This window comes from Pan paniscus, chromosome 10 (assembly GCF_029289425.2).
Source record: "Pan paniscus chromosome 10, NHGRI_mPanPan1-v2.0_pri, whole genome shotgun sequence".
NCBI classification, from domain to species: Eukaryota; Metazoa; Chordata; class Mammalia; order Primates; family Hominidae; genus Pan; species Pan paniscus.
Window position 1 is genome coordinate 26,172,162 of NC_073259.2, and position 27,901 is coordinate 26,200,062.

The 27,901-nt window shown below is 34.9% G+C and overlaps 1 protein-coding gene across 7 annotated transcripts in view; it reads left to right on the forward strand.

Moving 5' to 3' along the window:
- The window catches only part of SLCO1C1 (solute carrier organic anion transporter family member 1C1), a 57,071-nt gene extending 29,697 nt beyond the window's left edge, over positions 1 to 27,374 (forward strand). For 4 of the 7 annotated variants that reach the window (XM_003816548.4, XM_008969594.4, XM_034935476.2 and 1 more), the window contains 6 exons: positions 7,089 to 7,284; positions 11,293 to 11,458; positions 14,368 to 14,552; positions 17,490 to 17,554; positions 24,850 to 25,070; positions 26,463 to 27,374. In XM_003816548.4, coding sequence (XP_003816596.2) covers positions 7,089 to 7,284; positions 11,293 to 11,458; positions 14,368 to 14,552; positions 17,490 to 17,554; positions 24,850 to 25,070; positions 26,463 to 26,636 — 1,007 coding nt within the window. In that variant the 3' untranslated portion in view covers positions 26,637 to 27,374. The remainder of the gene's footprint in view (positions 1 to 7,088; positions 7,285 to 11,292; positions 11,459 to 14,367; positions 14,553 to 17,489; positions 17,555 to 24,849; positions 25,071 to 26,462) is intronic. The other 3 variants (XM_008969593.4, XM_024931295.4, XM_034935471.3) reach the window with 3 other exon arrangements.
- The last annotated feature ends 527 nt before the right edge of the window (positions 27,375 to 27,901 follow it).

Below are 27,901 nucleotides of genomic sequence, written 5' to 3' on the forward strand. Positions count from 1 at the left end.
TCTTTTCACTGTAACCATTCTTATGGGGTATGGTTGTGGTATTTCATGGTGGTTTAATTTGCATTTACCTAAAACTCTATTCTTCAAAGTTTCTGACATGTCATATCTACAGATAATTCAAATACTTTTGTGAGAGATAAGTAATAGTATCTAACAATTTTACATCGTTATAGCTAGGATTGTTCCTGAGATCATATTGGTTTCACATTAGTAAGTATGGGGTGCAGCCGACTAAGCGTAAGTGGGCCAATTATTCAATATCCTCTCACCCTTACTTTGATTATTTGTACGATGGTGAAAATAAATATATCACTAGGTTGAAATAAAGATGAAAGTATACAGATAAAATGCATAGTAAATGCGTATATCTGTCATTCAATAAATATTATTTCTCTCTTTCTTTTCTTCTTCTATTCAACCTCCCTTTTTCTTATTTTTTTTTTAACTTGGGCTATGGGATAATGATCTTCCTGCAATAAAATATGAGATAGATACAAAGAAGCACATTTCCTTTACTTCTTTGAGAGAAGGCATTTGACATACCATGGAGGGGTAAATAAACAGAAATTTCCCGACATGTTCAAGGGCCAGTTGTTACAACGACAACTTAGTCTTCCTGTACGTGTTTTTAAATGTTAGCCACATTCTTTCTAAAGTTTAGAGATAGCATTTTTTCTCAAGTTAATTACTTTAACTTTGTGGAAAAAATTAAAGGAAAATAAATGACAATAAAATTTAAATTCAAGAGCTAGGAAGCATATTGTGAAATGATTTTGCTTTTTAAAGTTTGTGGAATTTTAAAAAGATTTTTAATGAAAGAAATTTGGATAGGCAGCTAGATTTTCATTTTTTCTTTTGTCTTTTATTTATTTATTTATTTATATTTTTCAACTTTTATTTTGGAATAGGGAGTATGTGTACAGTGCAGGTTTGTTACAAAGGTATATTGCATAATGCCGAGGTTTAGGGTATGACTGAACCTGTCACCCAGGTAGTGAGCATAGTACCCAATGGGTAATTTTTCAGTCTTTCTCTTCTCCTTCCTTTCCCTCTCCAGTAGTTCCCATTGTCTGTTGTTCCCAACTTTATATCCATGTGTATCCAATATTTAGCTCCCACTGATATGTGAGAACATGTAGTATTTGGTTTTCTGTTTCTGAGTTAGTTCACTTAGGATAATGGCCTCTAGCTCCATCTGTGTTGCTGCAAAGGGCATGATTTCATTCTTTCTATGACTGCATAGTATTCTGTGGTGTATACATACCACTTCTTTATTCAATCCACTGTTGATGGGTGACTGATTCCACCCATTTTTGCTATTGTGAATAGAGCTGTGATGAACATATGGGTGCATGTGTCCTTTTGATAGAATACTTTATTTTCTTTTGGGTTTATACCCACTGATGGGATTGCTAGGTCAAATGGTAGTTCAACTCTTAGTTCTTTCAGAAATATCCAAACTGTTCTCCAAAATAGCTGGACTGATTTACATTCCCACCAACAACCTACAAGCATCCCCTTTTCTCCGCAGCCTCACCAACATCTGTTATTTTTTGACTTTTTAACAAAAGCCATTTTGACTGGTGTGAAATGGTTTCTCATTGTGGTTTTTATTTGCATTTCTGTGATGATTATTTATGAAGAGCATTTCTTCATATCTTTGTTGGCTGCTTACACGTTTTTTGCTTTGTTTTGTTTTGCTTTGTTTTTGAGCCAGAGTCTCGCTCTGTCACCCAGGCTGGAGTGCAGTGGCGCCATCTCGGCTCACTGCAAGCTCCGCCTCGCGGGTTCACGCCATTCTCCTGCCTCAGCTTCCCGAGTAGCTGGGACTACAGGCGCCCGCCACCACGCCCGGCTAATTTTTTGTATTTTTAGTAGAGACGGGGTTTCACCGTGTTAGCCAGGATGGTCTCGATCTCCTGACCTTGTGATCCACACGTCTCGGCCTCCCAAAGTGCTGGGATTACAGGCGTGAGCCACTGCGCCCGGCTACGTGTTTTCTTTTGTGAAGTGTCTGTACATGTCCGTTGTCTACTTTTTAATGGGGTTATATGTTATTTTCTTGTTGTTTCGTTTAAGTTCCTTATAGTGTCTGGATATTAGATCTTCATCAAATGCATAGTTCGTGAATGTTTTCTCCCATTCTGTAGAATTTCTGTTTACTTCCTTGATGGTGTCTCTTGCTGCGCAGAAGCTCTTTAGTTTAATTAATTTATCAATTTTTGGCTTTGTTGCAGTTGCTTTTGAGGACAAAGACATAAATTCTTTGCCGAGTGTGATACTGAGAAGGGTTTTTACTAGGCTTTCTTCAGGATTTTTATAGTTTAAATTCTTACCCATAAGTCTTTAATCCATGTTGAGTTAATTTTTGTATATGATGATAAGAAGGGGTCCAGTTTCATTCTTTTGCATATGACTAGCCAGTTACCACAGTACCATTTATTGAATAGGGAGTCCTTTTTCCATTTCTTGTTTTTGTCAGCTTTGTTGAAGATGAGATGGTTGTAGGTGTGTGGCTTTATTTCAATTTAAGCTTCTCCTATAAATATTAAGTTACATACAAATGATCTTATCTTTTCCTTCTCAATACAGAGACTGTAATAATTTAGTCATTTTTGCATAATTTCTCAGAATGCTTTTTGTAGACAAGATCTCTAGTAGACAAGATATATCAACTATCATTTATGACAATGATTATCATTCTCAATTTTTGGAGGTGTTACACAGACAAGTAGGAAAAAATTAAAAGAATAATTTGAAGGAAAGTTGCTTATAAAAACATTATTATTATTATTATTTTTTGTGAAGGTCCAGGATATAACATGAACTTTACTAGGAGAGAAGTTCTAAAACATCTCCAAGTACTATTATTATTATTATAACTCATAACTATTTCAACCCAAGGCATCGGTTTGGAAATCAAAGTTTCTAGCTTGCAGTCTATTGTAATTGTGCTGACCATCTCAAACATTTTACACATCCTTCATAACTCCTTTTTACATCAGTATCAAGGAATAAGATCTTTAACCTGATGAGTGTGCTAAAACAATAATAATTATATAATAAAATGTAACAACAATATAATAATAAATTAGCTCTTAAATGTATCTAAGGTTTTCTGATATCTGGGTAAATATGCATGTTGAATTCAAAAGAAAACACAGAAAATAAATTGAAACAAATTTTAGACGCTAGTGTAAATTAATATTTCCATTTGGAATACTTCCTTGATGGTAGATGGTAAAAATTTTTAGATCAACACATTTTATGATGTGGGTGGAGAATAAATCAAAGTTTAATTTCTATCTCACTAAATGATTTAAAAATACCTAAAATGAAAGAGAAGCCTGGGGAGGGAAGAAACACATCTTATATGATGTGAAGGAAATTTTTTATCAGCTTGACCCACCATGGACAACTTAATACATCCTGTGAAATTTGAAAGGGAGAATCAAGCCAACATTATATTTGAAATGTACTAATCTTTTTTGGAGTTGTGTTATAATTTAGTTATCTTGAAATAGGAGAGTAAGATATGCAGGAGAAGTGCTATACATACACTAAGGTTTATTCAATTAGCACATTTTATTGGAAACCACTGAAAGAACATGGGATTCAATTCAATTCACCATTCTTCCTTTGAGGGTTTGGTTGGAGGGTGCGATACAGAAACTGAAAAAGCTAGCAGGTAACTGTTAAAGCATCAAGTCTGCTGCCTATGGGCCCCTGCATAAGGAACTCCTGATGAGCGAGAAAATGGGGTTCTGATGACCAAGTTTTGAGCCCTGGTGCCAAATATGTCCCCTGGAAGCCCCATATGGCTGGTGGAACCTGTGAGAAGGAACTCTACTTAGGGGAAGCTCAGAGTACTCTGGGAGAACAAACCTAATCTTAGAACCAGGAAGAATTCTCAAGCAGAAGATGATGATACCTAAATCAAGAGAAAAGGATAAGAAAGTATTAAAAGATGAAAGTGTGAGAAAGAGGGTAGAGGTTTTTATCAGTCAAAGCAAATATCGTGTGTGGAAGGATCTGGAGTCAAGATAATACATGAAATGTTGTGGAAGTTTCAAGAAAACACTAGCCACCAAAAAGAGGTAAATCAGGAAAGGATATTCCTGATTTTTAACAATTTATACTGAGGGTGCAGATGTCCCTAGGATTATCCCATTTCAGTTCTCAGGCTATTCTAGGCTGCTGGGGGTCTGGGAGGTCAATGGAATCCAATAGGCACATAGGTACAGACAAGGTTACACCTTGTGTTATTACTTCTTACGTCCAGGTTCAATTGGTACTTTACAAAATAAAATAAAATGCTAGAAACATGCTCTGAAGGTTTCAGTTCGGAGTTTGGTTTTCAGAAGATACTTTATTCATAAACCAATTTGGGGGATGGAATTGAGAGATAAAATGTAGGACCCTGCTGTTTGTGTCAGCTTTGGCTTTGTGGAAGGCATTCATAGTCAGGTACTATGTTTTATATATTCAGTGCATGTATGTGTGTGTGTAAAAGTAGGCACTTCAAGGATATATATCAAATTCATAGCAGCACTTACTTCAGGAGAAAGAAGATGAAACCTGAAACAAAGGGAGAACTAATTTTATCTACCTCCACATTTTAAAAAATCAGAAAATTTAGGAAAAAATATTAACATTAATTAACTTGGGTCCTAAATAACTGGGTTTGTTGATATATTTTCTGTAATGTATTCATTGTTTTTGAAATAGTAATCAGGTGCCTCTAAGTTGACTTTTGGCTGTTCAAGGTTCCAGATTTTCATCTCTGCTGCTTGCCATACCCAGCAACCTCAGTTCAGCTGGAAAAGCAAAAGTTGGCATTTCTTCTCTTTTCCATTTCACTGACTTCATGATCATGCCCCCTTTAAGGTGGGCTGAGTTCTAATATGATAATTTTAATGTTAACATATACAACCTATGGTCAAATAAAAACAGATGAAACAAAATGACCCTTTGTTATCATCTGTACATGTTAGAAATATTTTGCGGGGGTCTGTCCTGCAGTCCCCAGCTGCACAACGGCTGAGACACATACTCAGACACCGATAATCAGTGAAACAGCAGGCCAGGGGGCTGCCGGCACTAGGGGCCCAAGAGAGTTTGCTGCCCCTCCAGACTGGCAACGCTTGCATTTGTTTAGTACAGATTTAATTGACAAAGGCTTTGAGTCAACACACCTGTGGGTAATTAACCTGGTTGCCCCCACCCCGGAGATGGCCATCCTGCCTGTGAATGATCAAAGGTTGATTTTAGGACCACATGAATAAATAAGCTATTTAGATAAACTCCCCTATATTCCTTTGTATCTGTGCCTGAAGTTCTCTGGCTCCTGAAAAGAGAATCTGGCTGCCTTCAGCCAAACTATGTAAAGTTATGCAAACCACCCCCAGCCTTCCAAGAGGGTCTGCTTCTTTCTATTCCTATAATTTCTTCTGCCACTCTGACTGATCTCCCACAATATATATTTTTTAAATAATGTAATAGCAAGCCAAAGACCATTGTATGTTGATATTTGGGGTTCTGTGATGCTTTCTTAAGAAACTAAATATATAAACTTTAAAAGAACAAAAAAAAAAAAGGGAAAGAAAGAAGAAAATTTGCATGTCATTATCACTAGATGTCAGTGTTTTCATTTTTATTTTACAATTTCACATTGGGTTGTAAGTCAGACATGGCTACTTGAGATTATTTTTAACTACAGCAAATGCTGATTTTGTCTTTGAACCTTATCTGTTGACTAGAGTACATGCAAACTTTAGCCCTTTTATTATTTGAAAGAGATGTATTATCTCAAAACCTCAAGAAAACATGGACATCAATGATTGATAGGTAGACAATATGAGAAATAAATTCTAATTAGCAGAGAATTTATTTATTGTTGAGTGCCAGATTGTTCTTCTTTAGAGTTACAATTTACAATCCAACAAATGGCACCAAAGTGCCTCTTTTCCCAAGTCTTTTGCAATACAAGGGTTCCATTCCCCACCCCACCTCCAATATTTTCATCTTTGTAAATCGAATGGATGGAAATTAATTGCATGATATTTTTGTGCTAAACATTGTGCTGATAACTCTTCACAAATAATGGAATTTAGTTACCTCAACAATGCTATTATTAGCTCCATATGATAGATGAGGAGACAGGTTTAGAGACATTCAAAGAATTACCTGCAGTTGCACAGCTACTCAGTGGTGGAACCGAGATCTAAACCCAGGCAGCTGGGTCTCCAGAGTCTAAGCTCTTAACTACTAAATTGAACCTCTTCCTAGTGTTGTTTACAGCTCACAGTTATTAGATTACTAGTGAGGTTGCACATCTATCCAAAAAGATAATGTACATCTATTTATCAAGGATACTATTTCCCAAACCCCTGAAGGAGAGGCAACATAGCAGTGATTGAAAGCATAGGACTTGACATCAGTCTCTTTGCATTCAAATCTGGTTTGCCCACTTACTAACTGTGGCTATGAACAAATAGCTCTCTGAAGTGAGGCTAATAATATGCCTACTCTTAAGGTTGTGGTGAAAATTCAATGTGATAATATTAACATATCAAATGCTTAGCTCAGTGGCTGGTACATTATAAGTAAGTAAATATAGGTGGTGATTGTTGTTATTAGGAAGGATACCACACTCAAAGCTAACAAGCTGGATCAACAGAAGCAAATCTTGCCAGGGTGGGAGACAGAAAATAGAAATCAAGACTTAAAAAAAAGTTTTCTATATCTATTTTTTATACACGACATTAAAGAACATTAATGGGCACCTAACTGCTACCTAATTGTACTTGTTAATGCTGAAATTAGACAAGAAAGACCAGAAAGATTTATTGATTCATTTGGTATTTGTTAATTTAATACTCTATGCTAGACAGAACCTGAGACTGTGCAGTTGTACCACCATTAATCTATAACCTAGATATTCATCATACACTCTTCGTATATGTCAGTAGATGATAGTGACTATTTCTATAATTTAAAGTGACAAAATAGTCTTTAGAAAGTTTGTGTTAGTACACTCAAATCTTTTTTAGAGATTCACAAAATCATATATTTTTCTTGTTTCTCAGGGCTCATCAACATTCCAGCAGTGGCCCTTGGAATATTCTCTGGGGGGATAGTTATGAAAAAATTCAGCATCAGTGTGTGTGGAGCTGCAAAACTCTACTTGGGATCATCTGTCTTTGGTTACCTCCTATTTCTTTCCCTGTTTGCACTGGGCTGTGAAAATTCTGATGTGGCAGGACTAACTGTCTCCTACCAAGGGTATGTTCCCTCATTAAATAGTTTGAGGATATTGGTTTGTTTAATTAAATCAATTATTGGTGGAGTTGCAAAAAAGGAATTTGATTTTTAAACATCATAACTATGGTAAGCGACTTAGTATTTTATTGTGGAATAACTGACAATACTTAGAATCTGTTATTGTCACCAAAATTTGTCATCTCCTTTGATTGTAGAGAAATATAAAAATTGCTAAACCCATATTTTACACTAGAGAACCAACCTGATTAATTTAGAAAAACAACATGATAGCAGAAATACAAACCTTGAATAATGCCTCTGTCTATTCTTAATGAAATGATGTACATGTGGTTTAAACTAATCCAACTTCAATTTTCCCATCTTAAAAACAGAAGTAATAACTACCTTTTAAACTTTTGTAAGGTTTAAGCAAGCTAACATACATGAAAGTGAATGCTACTTGCCTGACACAAGCTAAATGTGCCATTCATGGAAACAATTGTTTTTTTCCTCCTTTGAACGTCTGAGGAACTGGAGTTACCTCTTTGCAATCCTCCATAGTTGCTGTTGTGCTTGAATCATGTAAAGTTTCAGGAAACAACGCCTGTCCTTCAACCCAGTGTTCCCCATGAAAGTTCTCTTTAGCTGAGTGTCTTGCAATTGGTCAGGAGAATATTTAGTGATGCCTTCAGGCCTCTCATCTTGTATGGGGTGGGTGATTACATTGCTTGGTTTCCAGAGTCTCTCTCAATACAAGGTTGGATCTTGTAGGAACTATATTGCCCTTGCCCATTGAGAGTCTTTCCCATCACTCTACCACTTCACATGAGTTTCCAGAGGTAACTTTCTTCATCATTTCACCTATATATGCATTATTTGTTTTCTAAAAAAATTACCGAGTCTCCATCATGTGCCAGGAAGGCCTTCCCAACTGTATCTGCCTGGCCACCTGAAACTCTGCCTGTGGCTCAAAGGCAAACACTCCTGACACTATATTCTGTTTCCTGCCTATTCTGTGGCTTCTTGCTTACAGCCTGCTGTCCATCTCCCTTCCTACTCTTGCTTCCCTGCTTATCTGTCTTGTCTCTATGTTCCAACTTCCATCACCTTTATTAACCTGGTTTCATCTGCTGCTAAATGAGCGCCTGTTATAGTTTTGGCCATCTACTATGTTCAGGAAGATTGGTGAATGCAAAGTTCATAAATTACGGCTTCTGGGAGTTATCACAGCCACACTGTTAGACTCAGCTGAGTGTAGTGCTGCCTTAGTGAAAGTCAGTGATATGGATTACGAATGTTAGTTGTAACAATGAAATGGAAGAAGATTCTGGAGAGAGCAGAAGCCCAGTGCCATCTTTAACTGTCCCAGAAATCCTCACGGTAGAGGGACAGTTGTAGAGGACTTTATAGTTTGTGATTTCCAAAACATCTTAACTTTCATGATCTCATTATATCCTCAAAACACCTTTATGAGTTTAGTTTTGTTATCCTTGTTTAAAGGCAACTGCATGGGTCTGGGGTTTGAACACAGGCGCGACTCAAAGTAGAACATTCTTTCTACATCATAATTTCTAAGCCAAAAGTAAACACAAAGCAGACAACAAAAGCAAACTTTGAGATTCCCATTAAAAGTATTCCTACATAATCAAAGATTAAATATTTTAAACAAATAAAAGGTAATATTTTCATTGAGTGAGTACTAGCCTCTTCAAAGGAGTCACCTTGAAAGACTGTAATTGTATTGCAGTAATGCTACTGTTGTTTAAAATATTCTAAGACTCTTCTTTTGAATTTCTTTGTATATTTTTGAGAATATTCTTAACAAGGGCAAAGATTTAACCTTTAGGGAAAAGCTCTCATCTTTCAGCGTAACTATTTTGAAAGGAAATCTCATTTGGGCATAAACATTCTGGCATATTTGTTAAAACTCTTCTTATAATTAAAATTCTAAATTACAAATCTACTGTCAGCACATCCTTCAGAAAAGATGTATCCCATTGATTCCTGCCCCTGATGATAAATTAAACTTTCAATACTGTAAAGTTTTTTCTTTATAAAATATAAAATGTTTCCCATGGGTTTTTCCATGTTGCTTTATTCCAAACGCTGTCTTGACCTGAATATTCAATAAGAAAACTGAAGAGAAGTCTTAGATATGATAATGGAAGAAATCTCTCTTCTGCAATAACAAGGACAACTCTGATGTGGACATAAGAATTTACAATCAAGAGACCTGGCAGGGTTCAGTTTCCAGGTTTGTCACTAGCAAGCAGTGTGAATTTGAGCATGTTACCCACCCACTTAGGGGCTGACTTCCTTGATCTGCCAAATGAGAGGTTGGCATAGATTACTCCAATGTTCCCTCCAGCTCCAACCTTCTATAATCTCAGCCCTACAGTTTCCAGAGTTAAGTGATTCTAGACTTTAAAAGGCAGTTTTATACTTTCAGATAATACAAACAGTCTCAGTTAACAATCAAAATTTTATGGAAGAGAATAGGATTAAACATTCCTATAGCACATCTCAGAAGGCCTAGTTCAGTACCCTTTCACACTATTTGGAGACATCTCAGAGGTCTTTGGTTTGTACTTTTGAGGTGACAAAATTCATCATACCAGTTCTACTAGATGAAGTATTACATTGATTAAGAAATTATGGTTGCCATCATTAATGACAATACTTCTCAGAGGCAGAGGCTCAAGTGATTAATTTATTTCTCCAAAATAAAGTATCATTTTTTAATTGACTAACTTACTGGAAATTTTGTTTCTTAGCTTGCTGTGTGGCAGGAATTATTCCTGGTTCTGGACATACGGGAGTGAATACAAAAATAGTTCCTGCCTCTCTTGATTGTACAGTTCAGTGTATTTTTTGTTTGTTCAAGCTCCTCAGCTATCTTTATAAAAAATGGGAGGAAAGATATGAGGAATAAGCAAATAAATAAATTTGAAAATAAGGAGCAGAAAAAATGAAGTATGGAGGGCCAATGAATGGCACATATGGTGCAGATAGAAATGACATACCATTGCAAAAGTTCCTTTTGAGAAGAGTAGAGGAATATGAATAGTAAAAAAAAAAGGATAAAACCAGAAGGATTAGGCCATTCAGGTGACAGAAAAAAAAAAGTGAGGGAGAGAGAATACTGGGAGAGATGAAGGGTAAATATAAAAGCAAATGGCAGAGAACAAAAAAAAAAATGAAGGAGAAAAGAAAGAATGCAATCACAATTTTGTGAAATAACTCAAAAAAGCCAATTTTGGGTGGGGGGCACAAATTTTGTCTCATTAATGTTTGTAACTATCTCCTATTCTCCCAGAGCTAGCACTTATTAGGCTTCCAGTAAAATTTTATGAACAAACAAATGGGTAAGTCATTGAACTTACTTGTGAATTTGAGTAAGAAAGGATGCTATAAGATATGAAAGAGCACTATACACTGGGAGGATACACAGGAGAAAGGTTGAATGAACTGGGAATGCACTTGTTGGTTACACACATGCAAGAGGACATGTAACTCCTGCAAACACTGAAAGACAATTAACTGATAACTGATTGGCTATTTTTCCTTTTACTGGACCATTAGTAACATCCATTCCACTCATACTTAGACAACAATTCTGAATGAAATTTGCACACACACAACACACACACACACCCCACCTGTGATGCATTGAAGTAGTGTCATAAATTGCTCTAAAAGTTTACTTTTCTACCTTGTTAGCTATTTTTATACACCTTTGCACAGAAGTATATTAGAAGATCCTAGAGGCTGTAGACTGAAAGCTATAAGCTAAGAACTGGACATCATGTGAATTTGTAAACCTCTAAAGATAACTTTCAAGAGAAAGCTGTTTATTAGTAAACTCACATTTCATGACCAGAAGCTGCCATTTCTGATGACAACTGTGTTTCTAAAAGGCAAATTTTGTTGGTAGTATCATTTATATCACTCAAGAACATTGATTTTTTGAAAATATTCGGGTGCTACCTGCTAAGAGATAATATTTTATATTGTTATATTTCTTTTCAGAACCAAACCTGTCTCTTATCATGAACGAGCTCTCTTTTCAGATTGCAACTCAAGATGCAAATGTTCAGAGACAAAATGGGAACCCATGTGCGGTGAAAATGGAATCACATATGTATCAGCTTGTCTTGCTGGTTGTCAAACCTCCAACAGGAGTGGAAAAAATATTGTAAGAAATCACCTCTCAAGTATATGGCGATGGTCCTGTTACAATATAAACAACAAAACTCTATGGGGGCTCACAGCAGACCACTACTAGTAGGAGGCTTGCCTCTTACCTCTGCCTGGTCCTTTTTTGTAGAAAAAGAAAATGTTATAACCATTCCTAGTGGTACTGGAGTTGCTGAAAAAATTAGGGTGAGAATTAGAGTCATCAAATAGGGTGGAAGAGCTTTTGTAATTATTTAGTCTATTTCTCTCATTTTGCTTATAAGAAGTGTTAGCCCTGAATTAGAATGTCTGTCACATGATCATCATAATAAGATATGCTTTCAGATCCATGTCCCCTGAACCTAAGATCCGTGGTCCTTGGAGGTTTTAGGGAATGAACAAATAGAGGCCAGTATTAGGAGGCTTAGCTCCAGAGATTCTAGCCCTTGGGGTCAGGGATCTGATAATGAGGAGCTTGATGGTTCTAGGACAACTTTGGAAAATCAAGCCAATTTGTATAATAATGAAAGGGCAGGTGGGCTGGAATGGAGGGTTTCCATAGGGCAGAAGAGGGAGATGAGGTAGGAAATATAGGTAGGAATCTATTTTAGTCAGTCCAGGCTGCTATAACAAATATACCATAGAATGGGTGGCTTAAACAACAAACATTTATTTCTCATAGTTCTGGATGATGGGAAGTCCAAGATCAAGGTGCCAGCAGAACTGGTTCCTAGTGAGGACCCACTTTCTGGTTTGCAGATGACCATCTTCACCTTTTATCCTCACATGGCAGAGAGCAGACAGGGAGAGACAGGTCTCCTGTCTCTTCTTATAAGGGCACTAAAATCACATTCATGAGGGCTACACCCTCATGAACTAATTACCTCCTAAATGCTTTACTCCAAATACCATCACATTGAAGGTTAGGATTTCAACATATGAATTTTGGGCAAATATTCAATCTTTAACAGAAAGCAATTGTGAAGGATGTAAAGTACTTCAATCATTAACAGATTCACCCTTCTCAGCACACCTTTCCATTCCTGTCCCAAACAGACTCTTCCTTATCCTTGCTCTCTGAGACTGCTTTCTATTTGTGACTGATTAAATTTGCCTTTATTTGACAATCCTAGAGGGCAGAAAATTAGACCACACATATATCTCATTTATTTATATATCCTTATCAACTGGATATGAATACTTAGGCTGTATATCCACAGATATACAGTTAAGTTTGTTAATTTACTCTGTTCATTGTATTATTATTTTGACTTATTTACAGCAGAAAGGATTGGTTTTCTAGCAACAATGAATAAGACTACCTACTCATCTGAAACATGTTTTCATGCTTCTCTTTTTTCTTTTCTTTGCTTTCTTCCTTTGTTATTTTTCTTTCAGCTACTGTTATTTTTGCTCACAGCTGCATGAAGGTTTTTTGTAATGAGAGCTACCATTTATAAAAGACATTACAAGCAAAGGCTAAAGATTGGTGTTAAAAGAACAAAATTACATTTAAATCTCATGGTCCTGAAATAATTTGCATTATTTTCAGTATTTTCTTCGTGTGAGAACTGAGGCACTGAGATACAAAGGACTTGCTTAACTCATTTATCTAGTGAGCGACCAGAATTAAGATTCAAAGGTTTCAACTTGACATTACAAAAAATCTATATTACTACTCTTTCTAGAAAAGTAAATGCCAGCTTTATTTACGGTCTAAAAACTCACAAACTCTTTTGTGATTAAAAATGATAACATTATATATATATGCATTCATAAATAAAATTTACAGAAATAAACTATTGAGGAGTTATACAAATTGTCTCTCTTCAGTCAAAATTTAGTTGAGTTTTATGCACCAGAATTATTTTTTTCTCATAGCCACTGTAAATTATGTCATATCCTCAAATTGTTCCCATTTACTTAACTAAGTTTTATCAAATGCCTAAAATGAGAGTCTATTCCATTCCCCAGTTGCATAATAACAAAGCAGCAGTTTCTGCTTTCATGGAGGTTACATTCTGTTGGGAAAGTATGTTTTAAAAATAAGTAAATACAGGATATCCTGATAGGTAGTAAGAAGCACTGTAAAAAAAGACATACATTAGAATAAGAAGATGGAGAGATGGGAGTTTTTTTGTTTTTTGTTTTTTAATGGATAGTCATAGAAGGTCTCTATTAAAACCTCTAAACAGAGAACTAAAGTATGGACGCCAGCTGTATAATCACCAAGGAGAAGAGCTGCCCGGGCAGAGAAAATAGCAGGGCTGTGAGGCATGGATGAACTTGCCAGGTTTGAGGGGAAGTTTGGAAAGGGCAAAATGGGGTCTTTGCAAGGGTCATGTGTGTGGCTTACACAGAAGAAGAGAGGGAAGATCACTGAATGGTGAGATTAGAGTGGCATCCAGGTGCTACATGACAGAAAAAGTGTAAACTGTTATAAGGATGTGGGGTTTCATGCAAGTATAATGAGAAACCACTGGCAGGTTGAGGGTGGTGATGCAGTCTGACTGCCATGTTTAAAGGTTCACTTTACTTACTGGGTGGAAAACAGATTCTAGCTAGATAAGATTGGAAACAAGTTGCACATAAAGGGAGCATTGTAACAATCTAGGCAAGAAATAATGGTTACGTAGAATTGGAAGTGGTAGCGAAGGAGGTAAGGTATGGTTAGATTCGGCAGGATTTGCTGGGAAATTGTTGTATAGGATTAGTAGTTTGTAGATCGACCACCTGCTCTTTAGATAATGAAATGTTGTATCTATATAGATTTTGCTTTGCTCAATATACTGTAATACAAAAAAAAGAATATTTCCTCATTGTTTACATAATGCATGGCTACGGTACTGTAAACATTTTAAAAATAACTGTCTTTAACTTTATTTAAATGTTACTGAAATAATTAGACTTTTCCCTATTGTGTTACAGATATTTTACAACTGCACTTGTGTGGGAATTGCAGCTTCTAAATCCGGAAATTCCTCAGGCATAGTGGGAAGATGTCAGAAAGACAATGGATGTCCCCAAATGTTTCTGTATTTCCTTGTAATTTCAGTCATCACATCCTATACTTTATCCCTAGGTGGCATACCTGGATACATATTACTTCTGAGGTGAGTACTGATTCTCCCTATTCTAATTTTAATATAAGACACAATCATCTCGAGCAATGGTTTAAATTTTTTTCTGTGGGATCTACGATTCCTCTTAGTTTTTCCAAGGAACTTGTCCTACATCCTTGTTTCACTTTTATATATATCGCACTTTGGGTATTTATACAAAAATGTGGCTGAATATAAGTTTTCTTAGTTAAAAATGTTTGCAAAGTGTTGGTCTAGGAAGCAATGTTAGTGCCTACATCACTAGAGTTGCTTAATAAATATAGTATCCTACTTCTAATGCTGGTGATAATAATAATTAGCATAGGTAACATGCATTTTAGATTAAATACAGTTTCGCCAAATCATGGGAAATACAATTTATAAAATATTTAAGGCTCATCTAATACAACAATGTTAGAATTTATTATATATATATATATATATATATATATATATATATTGCTTTATCTGTATATTTTTGCCATGACTGCAATTGTCTGTGGAGGATTTCATGGCTTTGGGTAAATTGAGGCTCCTAATCTATGATGTTAATGACTGTATTATTCCATTTTCACACTGATATAAAGAAATACCCGAGATGGGGTAATTTATAAAGGAAAGAGGTTTAATTGACTCACAGTTCCGCATGGCTGGAGAGGCTTCAGGAAACTTAAAATAGTGGGGGAAGAGGAAACAAACAAGTCCTTCCTCACAAGGCACAGGAGAGAGAAGTACAGAGGGAAGAGGGAAGAGCCTCTTATAAAACCATCAGATCTTGTGGGAACACACTATCACAACAACAGCATGAGGGAGCCACACCCATGAGCCAATCACCTCCCAAGAGGTCCCTCTCCCAACATGTGGGGATTACAATTTGGATTACGATTCAAGATGAGATTTGGGAACACAGAGCCAGACCATATCAAGGACTTCAACCATTTTTGCTTATAAAACCCTAAACAAATTTGTAAAAGTATGTAGCTTCTTGCATATTTATAAATTGACACATAAAAATTTTTTATCATAAGTTTAAATAGTAACTAAATATTGATTTCTGGTATATTATAAATATTTTTATTTTAAAAATAACAGTTTTAAATGTAAGTCACTTTCTAATGTAATTAATGGGACCTAAAAAATAGTGATTTGATAACCAACATCACCTGGGTCAGAATTGTATAACAACTACTTTAACAGTGACAAGCATTACATATTTCCTTCTTCCTGTATTTATATCATCATTCAACTTCCCTACAGGTTTTTCTCCTATTAAAACACAATTTGTGCTCGAATTTTTTTTACTGATTTTCCTATCATACATCTGTAACAATTACATGAATCCAAATTGTAAAATAGTTTTGAAAATAGAAGTCTCAGTTATAATATTTTCATTCTAATTGAGTTAGCTTTAGCTTTGCAAATATTTCTATTGTACAACTGATAAAAATCACTTAAAATAATAAAAATTTTGATAAAATTATTAAACATGAAAAGTCAACATTTACTAGAAATCAGTATTTATGAGATGGACTGGGTGATTTTCAAATTAATTCTTATATTCAAGGATAAATACTAATTTTTTTCTAAAGTAAGACTAACCAAAGTATTGTACACATTTTTAATTTCCCACAATTTTTATCATAGAAATTGTTTAGGAATGACAAACAGAAAATAGAACTTATTATCCACAAACCTGCTATTCTCAAAACAGCTTTCACCAAATATGGGAAATACAACATGGAGAATATGAGACAGTTGCATTTACAAATGGCAGCCTGAGTTTGACAAAATGGCAAAACATTGACCTAGACTTTCCAGAACATTGTGGCTACTTCTTCAATATCTTATATTGTGCCAAGTGTAGAATCAGGTTGCTTACCACAGAAAGCATCTTTCTAACCACTAGTCCTTCATATTAACTATTGTGAATTTTGATGTCAGAAGGACTCCCTTGGGTTGAAGAAGAAAAGTCATGTTTTTTGTGTGTGTGCCTCTTTTAAAGCAGAGACTAAATGATATAATATGTAAGAAGTACTTAGTAGTGTGGTTAACACTCAGTAGTTATATATATCATTATGATTACTATTAAATTTCATAGGCCAATCAGTTTAAGCTTTACAGTCATATTAATGACACTCTTACTATTTAGGTGTTTTTGCACTTTTCTGATTTATTTATTTATTTATTTACTTTCTAGATGGAGTCTCGCTCTGTCACCCAGGCTGGAGGGCAGTGGTGCAATCTCGGCCCCCTGCAAGCTCCGCCTCTCGGGTTCACGCCATTCCCCTGCCTCAGCCTCCTGAGTAGCTGGGACTACAGGCACCCGCCACCATGCCCAGCTAATTTTTTTTTTTTTTTTTTTAGTAGAGACGGGGTTTCACTGTGTTAGCCAGGATGGTCTTGATCTCCTGACCTCGTGATCTGCCCGCCTCGGCCTCCCAAGGTGCTGGGATTACAGGCGTGAGCCACCGCGCCTGGCCTCTGATTTTTTTAAATTCCCTTAGCAACAACTTTTATCATGCTACAGTGATTATATCTACTCTGATCACTTTGGCCCTGTGCTTTTAGACAAAAAGCCATAAAAATTTTTGGCTATTAATTCTTTATTGTTGCTTAAAAATTCTAACAATTTCTTAGGAATTTGAGTTTTATTCTGAATCTTTGCTATTTTGGTAATTAAATTTGACTTTACTAGCACCATTTGAATATGGCATGTATGGGTGATGTAGTTTCTAGAAATATTAATTATAAACTTCTTGTAGCATTGCATGAAATGGAATGTGGCTTTTACGTATTTTGCCCTCCCTATGTTAGCACACCAATGGGTTCAACATAAATGGCACTTGAATTCTAACATGATTTCATGTATGTTAGGCAGATTATCCTTCAAATTTCTATTTGCTTTAATGGATTATATATTTCTTGTAATGGTGCTTTTGTTGATTTTAGGTGCATTAAGCCACAGCTTAAGTCTTTTGCCTTGGGTATCTACACATTAGCAATAAGAGTTCTTGGTAAGTTTAACCTATGCTTTAATTTATGGTAGACACCGTAAGTGTATTTTGAAGACTTTTCTACATATTTTTACAGAATTGCCATGCATAAATATATGTTGTAGGTGGCAAAGTTCGTAGTCTTTTTTATTCCTTTCTTCATTTCTTTGCTCCCTTCCTCCTTTTCTTGACTCCTTTCTTCTTTTGTTACAGAAATATATTGCCTCTTTTGTGTTCCAGATACAACAGAGATTTTGTGAAATTAATCATAATTTTTGTTTAACAATCTTACCTTTTCTAGTACTTGTGTGTTCTTACAAAATCCATGGCTTTAACAAGAGAGCTCTCAGAAATTAATAAGAAAGGCTGAAGCCTAAATATAATTTTTTTCAGTTATTAAAATGGAAAGAATTCCTTTGAGTTACTCTCAATGCTTATCCCTTATGTTATTAGGTAGAAAAATAAGGTATTATTTAAACCAAGCAAATAAATTTGAGTAGGTCATACTTTAAATTGTAATTGAAATGTTTTTTCTGACTACCAAATTTTTAAATATATATTGATTAAAACCTATAGAAAACAGTGAATGAGACAAATAAAGTTTTTATCCTTAAAGAGTTTATATATTAAAAAATAAAATAATTTTGAATATTTCACTGCCATTTGTTAGAAAGGAACAACCCAGAAAGAAAAACTCAAAGCTTAAAAAATTTGAAATTAAATTTGGTTTACATAGATCTTGATATAAAATGGTTGCATAGCAAGATAATAGAATCCTGATAACATTGAAAAAGAAACAAAAATAGGGTTATATGGCATCATGACTGGCTCTAATTCTATAATGAAAATATGTATTAGCTAGAAAAGTGTCATATATTGAGCCTGTAGTATATGCCTGGCAAGAATTGGCCCCCATATCTACCTGTGTTTGGGAATATAGATGGAGCCTACAGAGCAAAAATTGTTCCAACATAAACAAATGATTTACAAAATTGATTTGACAAAAATGATATTTGAAATTGGCAAAAGTATCATAAGCAAAGTCAAATGGCACATGACTAACTTGCAATTTATGTAACAGACAATTGGCTAATATTCCTATTATAAAGAAAACTCCTAAGTTTTGAGAAGAAAAAACAAGCAACAAAGTAGAAAAATGAGCAAAAGATGTGAATTTTTCATGGAAAAATAAATGTAATTGCCTTTTAATATATAGAAAGATGCTCAAATTAGCTCATAAATAGAGCCAAGTTAGAACTACCTTTCTTATCAGGCTGACAAATTACCAAATTTTGTTTGCAATGTATGGAAAAATAGATTATGTTTATACATTGCTGTTGGGAAAATGATGTTCTTTATTGGGCAATAACTGGTAAAATTATATATAGATTTACCTTTTAACCTAATATCTTTACTTCTAAGAATTATACCAAAAATTTGCTAGCAAAAATTATAAAATTTAATCATTATGAATAGGTGCAATAATTGTGACTTTTTATAATAGCAAAAAACTGGAAGTGATCTAAATGTCCATCGGTAGGAGACTGGTTGAATAAACTGTACTACACACACGTAACAGAGCTATAAGGATGAATGGGGAAAATCTAATGTTACCGAGTGATCTCCAGTAAGTAAAAAGAAGCAAAATGGAGAACAATTTTTATTGTATGATGTTTTTGGTGTTACATGTGGAAAGGTGGAAATATGATATGCATGTGCTAAGGCATTTTGCTCTTTTTTTAAAAAGAAACAATGGAAGCATCAACTAAAAACTAATTTTAAAAAATGGTTACCTGTAGAAGAAAGGGAAGAGGGATAAAGTTCAGGATGGAAGTAAGACTTTGTAAATGTAGCTTTTTATATGATTATTTAATCAAAATTATATAAGGTTTGATATAACTGAAAATAAAATTTAAAATAACCAAATCTTAAACTCAAACTGTTTAACATAAGCATACATTGGTTAAATAAGCATGCATGAAAAACTTTAAATGCCTTAAAAAATAAAATTTTTTGCCAAATCTTCATAGATTAACTGGATTTGTAGTCATTATTAGTAATAATATCAATATTTTTATGTTGAAACTATTATATATTTAAGATAAAGCAATTGAAATGTTATTACTTGGAATTAATATTTTTAGTAAAATAGAAAAGTGATACAAGTATAAAATAAAAAAATTCAAAGGCCAGGTGCGGTGGCTCATGCCTGTAATCCCAGCACTTTGAGAGGCCAAGGCAGGTGGATCAACTGAGGTCAGGAGTTCGAGACTAGCCTGCCCAACATGGTGAAACCCCATCTCTACTAAAAACACAAAAATTAGCCGGGTGTGGTGGCGTGTGCCTGTAATCCCAGCTACTCAGGAGGCTGAGGCAGGAGAATCGCTTGAACCTGGGAGGCAGAGGTTGCAGTGAGCTGAGATCACACCACTGCACTCCAGCCTGGGTGACAGAGCAAGTCTCCATCTAATAAAAAATAAATAAATAAATAAATAAAGCTCATTCTTAAATTTGAACTTAAAACATCAATATGAACTCACATATTTTAATTTTAAAATAATGTGTATTTTATAGTTCCATCTCCTGAAAATTCTAGAAACTTTGAAACCCAGAAGAAATGAACACCACGACACTTAATCTGTGATACCTAAATATAATCTCTCAGTAAAAGCATATGGCACCTTGGAGAAATGACTGATTCAAGGCCTAGGGTAGAAAATGCATGAGATGATTATGGGACTTTTTTTATACTAGAAAATGAATAAGCTATCAAAGCCTAAGAAGGCTATATCACAAGGGAACAGAACCAATTTGAGGAGACTGGCCTCAAGGTGAGATAAATTGAAACTCAAAATAGTAGTAGCAGTAGTAACAATAATGGCTGCAGTTTATTGAAATACATAGAATATATTAAAACACATGAGTTTATAATGATACTTTAAAAATTTGGAGAATATCAGGACATCAAGTCATTATTCTCAAAATTGAGAAATAAAGGAGAAAAAAATCATTTATCCTGCCTTTCTTCTATTAACTATATGTCAAAGTAACCAAATTAGTCAATTAAGGAAAATTCCTTCTTCGAGAAAAACCCAAATACTTTCTATAAGAAGCATAGATTAAAAAAAAAAAAATCCTGCCTTGTAACCTTAAAAATAGCTAAAAGCTTTAGATGAAAGTTGGTGAGCAACTTCATAATGGAGGGATCAGACTGACATAGCCTGAACTTCACACGCATCTTAGCATTACTAAGAGTGGCAACTAGGTAGCATGTGCCTTCTAACTGGGACAGAATAAAAAAATACACAGTACATTTGCCTGAAGTAAACTGAACCTGAATCTAACAAGATCTAACCACGAGATTCTAGGAAAAATGGATGATAGGGGAATCAATTAAATAATGTTATAAAGAAGCAATTAAATCCAGACTGTGGCATATCCTATGGGACTTGGTATTGTCTTTTTTTTTCAAAAACCATTAGTAAGAAAAAAAGTGAAGATTGGATATTGCTATAAAGAGTCATCAACTAAATACAACATGTTTATTTGTTTGGGTCCTTATAAAAACAAACGAACTAAAAAAATCCTTGGAGACAATCCAAAAACTTGAATATGTACTACATTTTGGATAAAATTAAGAAATTATTATAAAATGTGTTAGGAGTAAGAATGACATAGCGGTCATGTTTTTAAAAAATGTCATCAGGTAGAGATGCATGCTGAAATATACATAATTGAAATGACATGATGTTTGAGATTACCTTTAAAATATTAAAATAAGAGTTCAGGCTGGGCACATTTGCTCATGCCTATAATCCCAGCACTTTGGGAAGCTGAGGTGGGTGGATGTCTTGAGGCCAGGAGTTCGAGACCAGCCTGGCTACAACATAGCTAAACCCCAATCTCTACTAAAAATACAAAAATTAGCCTGGCATGGTGGTGCACGCTTGTGGTCCCAGATACTCGGGGAGTCTGAGTCACAAGAATCGCTTGAACCCAGGAGGCAGAGGTTGCAGTGAGCCAAGATTGTGCCACTGCACTCCAGCTTGGGTGACAGAGGGAGACTCTGTCTCAAAAAAAAAAAGAGTTCAGAATGGAGAGAGAGATGAAACAGCAGTGGCAAAACATTAATAATTGTCAAAGCTATGATGGTACATGAGGGTTAATTATATCATTCTCTCTGCTTTTGTGAATTTTTGAAAATGTTCTATTATAATAATCTTAAACCACGTACAGAAAATTGCAAACATTTGAATTTTTTGGCTTGTCTTCACATCATTAAAGGTAATGTAAAATTGGTTATCACCTGGATTTTTTAAGTGGTAAATCATCTATTTGGTTGGTTTTTGAGGCACCAAATAATCCAAATTTAATGCAAAATTTTCTGCTCTTGTTGTTCTTGGGGTTTCACGCAAAATAGAGGGGATCATTTGTTATTTAAAAATGTAAACATATACAAAGATAGCAAGAAGTGTCTTTGTATACAGCAAAGATAGCAATGAACTCCCATTTATCAATTACCCAATTTCAACAATTATCAATACAAAGCTCATCTTAGGACATCTGTGTCCCTAACTACTTACCCAACTAGCTTATTTTGAAGTAAGTCTCAGACTACTGTATTTCTTCTATAACATGTTTGGTGTGCTCTTCTAATCAAAACCATAATGACTTGTTTTAATCTGGTGATTCTTGCATCTTAAAAAATAACTTCTTAATATTAGCAAATACCCAGTTACTGCTTAAATTCTTTAAATTATCTGATGTTTCCTTACACATGTATGTTTGAATTAAGAACCAAACAAGGTCCACAATTGCATTAGGTGATATATCTCTAAAATCTTTTTTAATCCATAGGTTTTACTTCTCTCTTTCTTTCTCTCCCATTTGTTGTGGAAATTTCAAATCTACAAAAAAATTTAAATTACAATGAATAACTGTATAACTTTTACTGGGATTTATCAACTGTGTCCAAAAACCAGAAATCTCTCTCCTCTGTTTCTCTGAGCATACAAATATTTTGCTGAACCATTTGAAAATAAGTAGTGAACATGCTGACACCTCACTCCCAAAGCCCTCAACTTGTGTTCTTCTACTAGAGCAAGTGTATATATAGACTTGTCCTATATAACCACAATACCATTCTCACACTTCAGAAATTCAACATTGATATGCTACTCTATCTAATATAATCCCTCATTCAAATTTCTTTCATTATAACAATAGTGTCTTCTATAGTGTTGTATTTTTTTCTTTTGATCCAAGGTCAAAGACCACATATTGCGTTTAGTTACCTTTTTTTATCTCCAAAAATTCCTCATTCTTATTTTTTTGTTCTTTTGTGACATTTATATTTTTTTCAAGAGGCAAAGCCAGTTGTTTTGTAAAATATCCCAACTATTGGATGTGTTTGTTTGCTTTTGAGTATGTCCAGGTAAAATACTGTTGGTGGCAATACTACACAGGTGATTTGCATGATGCTTAGTAAATCATATCAGGAAACACATCATTTCAGTTTATACCATCATTGGAATTTTAATTTTGGTCCCTTGGTGAAGGTGGTGTCCACCAGTTTTCTCCATTGCAAAAATCCTTCTGCAGTTTTAATAAGTCACCTATAATTTGACACTTTGAGATTATGTCACCATTCTGTTTCCCAAAAATCTTTCACCCAAAATTTTAGCAGCCATCTATGAGTCTGGATTGAATCAATTATTTACATGAGTATTTGCAAAGTTTAGGTAAACCTTTACATAGAAAATATTTTTAAATATTTTCATTTGTTTTCAAAGAACAAATGGATAATCTGAAATTTAGAAGTGTCATAAATATTCTTAGATGACTTTAAAAATTTAGTGAGATTATTTTGTTCCATATAAGCATACAAAGCAATTTTATAACAGAAGAAAACATATATAAAAAAGGTTAAAACTCAAATGCCGGAAACAACCAGACAGTTGATGGAAATGAGTGATGTAGGCAGAGAGAAAGCTGTATGGACTCGCGGTGGACTCCAAGTGTAGGCAGCGGTTGGGGGAGTGAGGCAGCTGCTGCTTAACTCCAGCCAACTATGACCATGGACTGCCAGACAACATAGTTCTTAAGAGAACTCAGAAGTGTGCAAGTTTATATGAAATCTCCTAGCTTTCAACTATTGGCCAGTAACTAAAAAACAAAATCCCAAAGTCTACACAGACTAAATAACCAATGTTAATGAACCACCAATTTAGAACATATAAAATATACACTGAGCTATGAACAACTGCTTAAGATACTTTCGTTAATATTTGCACATGAGAGATACCTTTTCTCCCTAAGGAGGGATTAAATTCCTAACATTTTCTGAGAACCTACTAGGGTTTCTAGCATGAATAAGGAGGACATGTTTCCTACCGTGGTGAGCTTACAGTCTAGCAGAGAAGGCAATTCAACAAGCTATTACAGGAGTATTTAAAGTTTTATGAGATGTAAAACAACGAGAATTAATGCAGTTTAGTTTATCAAAATGAACTGAAGGAAAACGTTCAAACTTGGATTTTAAAAGTGAGTGTGTATTAAGAATGTGAATAAGAGAAAATCATTGCTTGGGATAAACGAAACTACACAAGGCATTCAGACAGGAGGAGAGAACATTTTAGTCACTGAAAGAAATCCAAGAAAATTTGAGTCTGAAATGTAAGACAACAATCTTGCCCAAAGTGAGGCCACAAAAGTAGAAAGACCCAATGTTCAGTTAACTACTCTTCTTTTGGAACAGATGTCTTGGGAAGTCACCTACTTAATTCAGTGATGCAACCTCTGTATGATGTATAGATTTGAGAAGGTTAATGAATGAAGCCAAGGAATCATGAATTGGCTGTTGCTTTAAGTTAGGGTAGAAGGAGTGGCAGTGGGAATGGAAAGAAGAGAAAGTGTTTAAGATATACCTAATAGATAGACTCAGTATGATTCAGGGACAGATTAAATATAGTGATAGCCAGAGAGAGGAGAAAGAAGGATCAATGATAACTCACAAGTCTGCTTTAATGACTGGGCTTCCACTGATAAAGGGACAGGTCTATAGGGGAAGAAGTTGAGCTCATGTTGAGTTTGAAGTGCCTGAGTGACATGCTTCTGGAGATAAATAAATGGCAGTTACTGCATGATTCTGGAGCTTATGAGAAAAGACTGGATTAGAGAGATAGGTTTGGGAGATTTCAGCATGTAATTGATGGCCTTTCATCTCCAAAACAGTAATTAAAGTAAGTGGTTTCAGATAATCGTTCATAGACAAAAAGATGTGCATATGTTTTTAACAGCAATTATTTTTCTCACAGCAGGAATCCCAGCTCCAGTGTATTTTGGAGTTTTGATTGATACTTCATGCCTCAAATGGGGATTTAAAAGATGTGGAAGTAGAGGATCATGCAGATTATATGATTCAAATGTCTTCAGGTACCAAATCAAAAGCATTCCCGCATCTCACTGCTACAGCATCCCAGATTTACACAATGCCACTGACACTAACAAGTTTTCATGTCATTTCACTGCTTGTAAGGTAAAGAATAGTCTAATCAAAAAGTGTGATCTGTAGTCATAGAATAATTATATTATTTGATTAGATCTTTGATTTTGTCCCTATTCATTACCTTGACCCCCATTTTAAATGAGTAATCATTTTTAAAATATGACAAGTGTCCAGAATACAGTAGAATTTTGAAAGTTTATGCACACAAATGGGCAAGTATTTCCCTGAAATTCAGAGGTATTTAAATTTAGGTCACATCTTGGGTTTGATTTTTATTCTTTTTCAAACTGAGCCAAACTGTACCACTTATGTCAGATATAATCCCCCTGGGCAAGAGTTGGATTTGGCTCTAAATCTGTCCGGCTTTCATTGCCAAACTAATGTTCAATTATTCTCGTACTTGAAATGCATAAAAGTAAAAGGTTTTCTCTGTGTGGGTGAGTGTATATGGGGGTTGGGTGGTGTGGCTTTTTCACTATGGTATCATTCAGTTCAGCTCATTAAACATTTAGTCCCTTATTGCTTAAAGCAATGCTTCAATGGCTTAAAAGCAAGAAAGATTGTTTAAAAGACTTACAAACTGAGCATTTTCTGGAGAAATAAACTTGGTACTGAATCATCTAAGTTGGATGTGAATTGGGCACACCATTTCGAATAAATTTGTTTGAGTTAATAGGTTTTGATGCTATGCGTGAAATTTATTTTGGTCTTTGAAAGGGACCCAATCTGTGAGTATAATTTAGGATTTCCTCACATTTTTGCTAAGGCTGTATTAACTGTAATGTAGAGACAATGCAACTCAATCAGAGATTGAGAGTATGTTTTCAAGGTAACCAGAATGAGACATTCAACCTGTCCTTCCATACCTTAGCATCTTCTGACAAAGCATAGAACTATAGGCTTCTCATGAAATAAACTGATTTAAATCTCTGTTTTATTCTGAAATCATTCTGCTTTACTCAGAGCTGCAATTCCCGTTAGCATTTCTTTATGCAAGTTTTCCTAAGAAATGAAGTTGGGAAAGGTCTGAGGATAGGGTAGCCACCTAATTTATCATTCAAAACTGGGTACTTTTGAGTGTGAAAAGGAACACTATTAAAATTATACTGGGCCAACACTAGCATAAACTGGGGCTGCTCTAGGCAAACAGGGATATGGTTACCTGGTCTAAGGAAATAATTTACAGAGAGGATGAAACTGATTATGTAATTAGTAGTAACTAAAAATGATGGTGCTACTAAGACATTGCTTTATTTTATAAACTGCCTTCAACGGTCTGTCAGTATTCATAAAACAGTCTTTTATATAAGCCACCAAATCTACATTCTTAAAGAAAACCATCAGTATGATATTATTACCTTTTAAATTTTCTTTCAAGTTGGTTGTTGCATTAATTATAACAGAGATTCTCTCTTCTTCTAGACATATATATCTGGGACTAACTGTGATACTGGGCACAGTGTCAATTCTCCTAAGCATTGCAGTACTTTTCATTTTAAAGAAAAATTATGTTTCAAAACACAGAAGTTTTATAACCAAGAGAGAAAGAACAATGGTGTCTACAAGATTCCAAAAGGAAAATTACACTACAAGTGATCATCTGCTACAACCCAACTACTGGCCAGGCAAGGAAACCCAACTTTAGAAACATGATGACTGGAAGTCATGTCTTCTAATTGGTGGACATTTTGCAAACAAATAAATTGTAATCAAAAGAGCTCTAAATTTGTAATTTCTTTCTCCTTTCAAAAAATGTCTACTTTGTTTTGGTCCTAGGCATTAGGTAATATAACTGATAACAAATATACTGAAACATATAATGGAAGATGCAGATGATAAAACTAATTTTGAACTTTTTAATTTATATAAATTATTTTATATCATTTACTTATTTCACTTTATTTTGCTTTGTGCTCATTGATATATATTAGCTGTACTCCTAGAAGAACAATTGTCTCTATTGTCACACATGGTTATATTTAAAGTAATTTCTGAACTGCGTAATGTGTCTAGAGTAAGCAAATACTGCTAACAATTAACTCATACCTTGGGTTCCTTCAAGTATTACTCCTATAGTATTTTCTCCCATAGCTGTCTTCATCTGTGTATTTTAATAATGATCTTAGGATGGAGCAGAACATGGAGAGGAAGATTTCATTTTAAGCTCCTCCTTTTCTTTGAAATACAATAATTTATATAGAAATGTGTAGCAGCAAATTATATTGGGGATTAGAATTTTGAATTAATAGCTCTCCTACTATTAATTTACATGTGCTTTTTGTGTGGCGCTATAAGTGACTATGGTTGTAAAGTAATAAAATTGATTTTAACATGCCCAATTATTGTTCTTTTATGAATTCAATGAATTTAAAACTATTGTTAAATATAATACTGCCCCACTTTAATATATGTAAGCAACTTCCTACTTATATACATGACGTGTTCCTAAAACATGTTTGAAAGGTGAATTTCTGAAAGTCTACAATAAATGTAGGTGTTACAACAGGAATGGAGAGTGATGGATGAATTGATGGGAAGTCTGAGTGTGGTACCTTTTGGTGCTCCACCGGCCCACATCACAGGGCCTAGGGACTCCTGCACAGGGAGTTCCCCCTGGGACAGCCTGCCAGATAGCTCTGTTTCTCTGCAACTGAAAAAGTCAAGCCAAGAGTTTCTTTTTTTTTTTTTTTTTTTAAGACGTAGTCTCACTCTGTTGCCCAGGCTGGAGTGCAATGGCGCGATCTCGGCTCACTGCAAGCTCCACTTCCCGGGTTCACGTCATTCTCCTGACTCAGCTTACCAACTAGCTGGGACTATCAGCGCCCGCCACCATGCCCGGCTAATTTTTTGTATTTTTAGTA